At 35.8% G+C, this 7,448-nt stretch overlaps 1 protein-coding gene across 1 annotated transcript in view; it reads right to left on the reverse strand.

The window, feature by feature from the left end:
• The window catches only part of LOC105808033 (phosphoglucomutase-like protein 5), a 35,701-nt gene that overhangs the window by 6,468 nt on the left and 21,785 nt on the right, over positions 1–7,448 (reverse strand). The window contains exon 3 of the mRNA XM_012641591.1: positions 1,444–1,590. Within this exon, the coding sequence (XP_012497045.1) occupies positions 1,444–1,590 (147 nt within the window). The remainder of the gene's footprint in view (positions 1–1,443; positions 1,591–7,448) is intronic.

The following is a 7,448-nucleotide window of genomic DNA, read 5'->3' on the forward strand; positions in this document are numbered from 1 at the left end:
CACATAAATTATCCCAAATGACTATCTCCAAATTGTTTCTCGAGATCCAGGGAATCCCTCCACCCACTTCCTGGTATTGGTAACAGTTTAGAAAATTCATCCAACTAGCAATGTGGCTGCAGCAATGGGCCTGAATCTGAGCTCACCAAAGATTTGGTTCTCTTGGACAACTATAAAAATCGTGAAGATGAAAGCAAGAAAGCAAGCAAGCGAGAAAGAAAGAAAACAACTTCCTGATGGCAATGCCTGATTTTTCTGTCATCTTATAGCGCAGTCCTTCCAAACATATGTAATCAGGCATACTCAAATCATTTTGTTTATAAAACATATCCCTTGCCTTCCACTGTCTAGCCATTCCATATGTGTGCATGCATATGCATGTGCATGCTTTCAGCTAGATTAATAAAAGCAGTCACTATTGCTTCCAGTGAGCATCACATGACTTTCAATAAATTTCTGCACACTAGCTAAGCAAACAATTGACTCAAAACTTTTCAAGAAAGATTTGGTAGCATCGGTCCAACATTAAGACCCCTGAACAGTCCATTTTAAACTTTTCTCTGCCCCTAAAATACCATGTGGCCATGAACCAGGTATCTTTTTAGCTAAGTTAAATTTCTTATAAAATAATACCATCTTAGCACAATATTGTATTCAAGCTTATAGGGGCACTAACAGAGTAAAACATGTTAGTTCTATTGCTACTTGCATGCCTTCTAGGAAAAAGCAACAGGATAAAATAGAGGGGATGAATGATGTGTACATACATGGTATTAATGTTGTTACTGTATGATTTGAAATTAATCTATAATATAAAAAGTTATGTTCTGTCTACTTTAGAAGTTGTATTCACTCTGCAATGTAATATTTTTGGCAATCTCATTTTGGTTCTTTACTTTTTGATTCATCTGAGTAAAATACATTTGGTAGTTACTGAATTCCTTTGTAAAATCTCCTAACAGTGCTGGTATAAAGCAAGTGATCAATAGATTGTGCATTAAATTAAGCTGATCTGCATGGTTCTGGCTTAGAAAAGAATTTCCTACCTTCTATGAGAAATTTAATAACCCCATTGACTTGCTAGGTCTCTTCTTAACTATCTAAGTATTCCAGCATCTTCACCTTCATTGCTTAGAAAATCAAAGACAAGTTTTCACAATTCACAGCCTATTCTTGCAATGCTATAATGGAGTCAACCATGAAATTTTTCCTATGTTGAAAATTATATAGAGTTTGAGAAGTGGTTTTTGAAAGTCTCTAGTTCCGAATATCTTGGCTACTCTCATTTCTCTCTGCACCACATTCAGTGTCCACATATTTATCAAAAGTCTTCCCGAGACTGATAATTCAATCATTTTCACGAATACGCTTCCCTGCAGAAACTACAATCACCCCTGTCGATGGAGTTACTCTGACTTCTTCAAAATAGAATTCCTCTATTACCTCTGAACGGTTTGAATTTGTTCTCCAAATCAAATTCTTGTCTTCCTAGTCGAGATAAATCGATTCGAAGATCAGGACATATGGCATATTCCTCGATTGTTTTGCTGATCTGATAGATTTTGTCTGAGACAACATCTGGTGCAGGACCTAAAATTTGAACACAAAAAAAAAATGCATTTTTTAAAAAGTCTCAGGAGTTTCAACCAGAGAAATGTTACCATCCTCTCCCACCACGCATGAGAGATTCACTTATTCTCTAAACAATGAGCAACGGTTCATAGTTCAATTACCCTTGCTATTTCTTATGCTGTCATCCACTGTGCAGGAATTTTGGTCAGCCTCACCTGCTCTATGCAGACTGGCAACCAACATCGTTGTTTGTTTTAATCCACTTCTAAGCAATGCTACGTCTTCCCTAAAAATAGTTTCACACCTGCCAGGGAGACCCGGTTATGTAATCAGCTTTATTCGGGACATGAGACACAAACAGGATATGCATTTGACAGAAGTGAGAGATCCCAGATTTACACTGCAGCCTCCCAAGTGCACCTAGAGAAATCAAATATGATTTCTACTCCCAGCTCTGCTGCTTCATTGATATGCGAGTTTAACAGGGTAAATTAATTATTTTCCCCAACTCACAATCTCTCGTGACTCCCAAAGTTTTAAAATGAAGCTTAACTAAAAATTGAACATGAATTGAACATGAAATCAATACTTCTTCTCCTTTTCTTTTTTCTTTTTTTTCTTTTTAATGTGTATATATTGAGCCACTTTAGATATTTTTTTGCAACAAGCTTGGGAATCAAATAAATAAGTAGATTGAAAGATCTAAAATATAAAGGATAGATAGATAGCTTTGTGCATGAATCTTACTTGCCAACTACATTGTAACTTTCTACTGAACAAAAATCATTTCTTGATTTATTTTATATTCCAATCCTTAGAGCTGCACTGTCGAATTCAATAGCCACGAGTCACATTTGGCTGTTGAGTACTTGAAATGTAGCTAGTCAAATTGAGATGTGCTATAATTGTAAAATGCACACCAAATTTTGGAGAGTTAGAAGAAAAACATAATAGATTGCATTAATGATGTTTATGCTGATAACATGTTAAAATGATAATATTTTGGATATAGTAGGTTTAATAAAATATATTATTAATTTTACTTTTTTTACTTTTGTAATGTGGCTATTAAAAAATTTTAAATTATATATGTGACTCATAATATATTTCTACTGGACAATGCTGCCTTAGAATATAGCACCATCACTGTGTGCCACTAAAAGGAATAGCAATAGCCCCATTCCAGTAGGTGGGCAAGACTGCCTGGTAGATCTTACCAACAATTCTCTTGTTGTATAGGAAAAGTAAAGACCTCAAAGAAATAAATACAGCCCTTTCCTTAACATCTTACCTTTTCTACCTTTCACAAAACTTAAAAAGTAAATCATTTTGTTTAGTTTTTGTGTTTTTTATGCTTGTCAGATCAGAGAATGACAAATATCCCCCTATATCCCCTACACCCAGGCACCGCACTATGTTCTTGGCTGTGTCCATCATTTTCAAGAAGTCTCTATCCGAATTTTAACACCAATGCACACTGGTTTCCAAAAGTAAAGCCTGTTCTAGCACTCTAGATCACTGTCCATGATGCCACTCAAGCATACAGGCCGATAACCTCGGAGTTCATCAACAACGTCTGAATTACTTGACAACATCCAAGGTCCTTGACATCTTCCACTCCAACAACATTCCTCTTTATTTCACTTTAACTAGTACCTGGCACAGTCATACCTTAAATATTATTGGCCTTTAAAATCCATCTTTCAAAAATATCAAATGTGAGCCTCCTTAGTCCACAAATTCCTTCCCTTCCATCAAGCTGACTCTGAACTTGCTTCTCACTCCTATCCTGATGCCTGCCTCACTTAATTCATATCAGGCCATCGGGCTATTTCAGTTTCATTGGTCTCTTATCCCAGAAAGGACCCTGTGGCCCACCATTCGAGCCATGCCTTTGTTAGCACAATAACACAAGCCAATATTTGTTGAAACTTACATATACCACATTGCACACTTTATATGGAATTATTACTCTCATTTCCCAAATGGAGAAACTGAAACTGGAAGAGATGGAGTACCTTACCCAAGGTCACACCACAGAGGCTGGGTGTGAATCCTAACAGTCTGATGTCAGCTTGAACACTCTTTAACAATCACTAGCCCTCTGGACGCCCTGTTATGCCCACGCTGAGACTCGCCAATCTCAGGACACCACCATCATCTGCTCTTAGGGCTGCTGTCCCCACACTGCCATGCATTGACGGGGGCAGTCATGAAATCACACAAACCGGCTCCCCCTAAGAATGAAGATCCTCAACTTCACCTTGGTCCTCACAACTTCTCAAGAATCCTCAATGAATTTCCCAGAGTGCCTTTTACAAATCATTTCCGTTTATCCCAAGTACCTTCTCTCTTCTTGTCCCATATCTTCATATTTTAACAGATACAGGCAACTATTTCCCTAAACTTCTATTCTACACTCCTCAAAGTTGCTTCTTTACACATCTTTGCCTTTTTACTCAGAAGTTCTGCCCCCTTCCATCTAGAGTCTAAATTAGCCCCACAACTTACTCACTGTGTGATACTGGTCAAGCTTTTTTAACCATTTTATTCCTCAGTTACATCACCGAGTTGTTACCCCATACATTATGGGGTAATGTATGAAAAGTGCTGCGCAGGGTCCTAGCACATTGCAAGTATTCAAAACATCAGTTTATTTATCTTTGTTTCCATTTCTCCCCGTCACTATCATCTTCCCCTCTAATTAAAAACATGCTCAGAATGGTCATGTTCTGTAAATATATTTAAAGAGCAACATAACTCCAAATGTGCCCCATTTCCCTGGGTGTGCCCACTTCTACGGACACTTAGTCCTTTAACTCATTCCATAAGATGTACCTGTGGACACACGATCAGATGTATGACACACAATCAGAAGAGATGAATGCCTGCACTTTCGGAAGGATGTTATGGCAAAACGTATTCTACTTTTAGCAGGAAGAAATCAATTGAATCTTTCTGCGTGCCATTAGGAATTTTAATTTCATTAAAGGTGCCAAGATGTTGCAAACATGAAGAATTAAATGTTAGAGGAAGGATTTTCCACATAGTCAAGGCTGAGTGATGAGTTTAACTCCCACCCCCCACTCAAGGTTATGGCTGAGTAGGTCTCATAACCTCCTGAGATTTTGTCCACAGAATGGGTACAGAAATTATACTCTTCTTCCCTTATGTCTTACAGGATATCATAGAGATAACGGAGATGCTGTTGCAAGATATGAAACCAGATATTAATTTTAAATGCTTACTTGAAATCCATTTAGTTTGGTAATTTATATATACAGCTATATTACATTTCTCTACAAACTACCATTTTCTAAGCCCATTCAATTTCCCATGTTATCAGTATATAGAATATCTGAAAATTGTGTATTTTTTTCCTGAAATCTTCAGTAGCTGCTGCAAGACTAGATGTAGATCCTAGATGCGCTTCTCTAGTGAAGCAGCACATCTCTAATCATACCTTCAAAGATAGGACACTTATAGGGTGTTTTTTAAAATAAATTCCATTGTGAATACATGTATATTTGAGGTTTACAACGTGATGTTATGGAATACATACAGATAGTAAAATGGTTACTATGGTAAAGCAGATTAACATATCTATCATCTCACAGTTATTTTTTGTGATAAGCAGCTAAAATCTACTTATTTAACAAAACTCTCAAATACAATACAATTTTATTAACTACAGTCCTCATGTTACACATTAGATCTCTAGACTTGTTCATCCTACACATCTGCTATTTTGCTTCGTTTGACCTACATCTCATTTCCTCTCCCTCCGCCCTCCATCCTTGGTAACCACTGTTCTACTCTCTATCTCTGTATATTTGACTTTTTTTTTTTAGATTCCACATATAAGTGAGATCATATAATATTTTTATTTGTGTCTGGCTTATTTCACTTGGCATAATGTCCTCCAGGTCCATTTGTGTTGCAAAGGGTAAGATTTCCTTCCTTTTTAAAGGCTGAATAATATTCCATTGTGTATATGTATGTGTGTGTATATATATAGATAGATAGATAGATAGATAAAATATATATACACCACACTTTCTTTATCTATTTGTCCTTCAACAGACACCAAAGTTGTTTCCATACCTTGGCTATTGTGAATAATGCTGCAGTGAATATGGGTGTGCTATTGAGTTGTAAGAGTTATTTATAAATTTTGGATATTAATCCCTTATCAGATATGTAGTTTGCATATATTTTTTCCCAGTTTGTAGGTTTGTAGCTTTTTCACTTTGTTAACTGTTTCCTTTGCTGTGCCTAAGCTTTTTAGTTTGATGTAGTCTCATTTATTTATTTTTGCTTTTGTAGCCTGAGGTTTTGTTATAATATCCAAAAAATCATTGCCAAGGACAATGTCAAGGATATTTTCTCCGATGTTCTCTTCAAGGAGTTTTGGGTCTTACATTTAGTTTTTGTATCCAGTTAGAGTTGATTTTTGTGTGTGGTCTAAGATAAGGGCACAATTTCATTCTTTTCCCAGCCTCATTTGTTGAAGAAACCATCCTTTTCCCATTGTGTCTTCTTGGTGCCCTTGCCAAAAATAGTTGACCATATATGTTTGGATTTATTTCTGGGGCTCTCTTCTGTTCTAGTCATCCCTGTTTCTGTTTCTATGCCAGTGCCATACTGTTTTGGTTACTATAGCTTTGTAATATAATTTTAAATCAGGAAGTGTGATGCTTTCAACTTTTTCTTTCCTCAGTATTGCTTTGGTTATTTGGGGATTTTTGTAGTTCCATATGAAGAATGTTACTGGAATTTTGATAGGTATTGTACTAAATCTATATATTGCTTTGAGTGGCACGGACATTTAAACAATTAATTCTTCTGAACCATGAACACAGGATATCTTTCTATTTATTTGTGTCTTCTTAAATTTCTTTCATCAATGTTTTATAGTTTTTGATGTACAAATTTTTTGTCTCCTTGGTTAAATTTATTCCTAAGTATTTTTTATGCTATCTATCATAAATGGGATTCTTTTCTTGATTTCTTTTTCAGCTTAGGTCATCATTTGTGTATAGAAATGCTACTGATTTTATAGTTGATTTTGTATCCCGCAACTTACTGAATTCATTTATCATTTCTAACAGTTTTGTGGGGGAATCTTTAGGGTTTTCTACACAGAGGATTATGGAGGATGACATAATCCTTTATGTAGAAAAAGCTAATAAAGATAATTTTACTTCTTCCTTTCCAATTCAGATGACTTTTATTTCTTTTTCTTGTCTAATTGCTTTTGCTAGTACTTCCAGTACTATGTTGAATAGAAGTGGTGAGTGGGTATTCCTGCCTTGTACCAGATCTTAGTGGAAAAGCTTTCAGTTGTTCCCCACTGATTATAATGTTAGCTGTGGGTTTTTCATAAATGATATTTATTATGAATATGTTGAGGAATGTTTTTTGTATACCTAAACTGCTAAGAGTTTTTATCAAGAAAAGATGCTGAACTTTGCCAAATGCTTTTCCTGCATCAACTGAGATGATTATGTGGTTTTTATCTTGCATTCTGTTAATGTGATGTATCACAGTGATTGATTTGTATATGTTAACCCAGCCCTGCATGCCAGGTATAATTCCCACTTGGTCATGATGTATAATCTTGTCGATGTGCTGTTGAATTTGGTTTGCTAATATTTTATTGAGGATTTTTGCATCAATGTTCATCAGAGACATTTGCATGTAGTTTTCTTTTTTTGCAGTGTCTTTGTCTAGCTTAGGTATCAAGGTAATGCTGGCCTCTTAAAATGTATTTGGAAGTATTCCCTCTAGTTCTATTTTTGGGAAGAGTTTAAGAAGTATTGGTATTAATTCTTCTTTGAATGTTTGGTAGAATTCAGCCGTGAAGCTATCTAGTC

Source organism: Propithecus coquereli, unplaced genomic scaffold (genome assembly GCF_000956105.1).
Source record: "Propithecus coquereli isolate 6110/MARCELLA unplaced genomic scaffold, Pcoq_1.0 Scaffold166, whole genome shotgun sequence".
Lineage (NCBI taxonomy): Eukaryota > Metazoa > Chordata > Mammalia > Primates > Indriidae > Propithecus > Propithecus coquereli.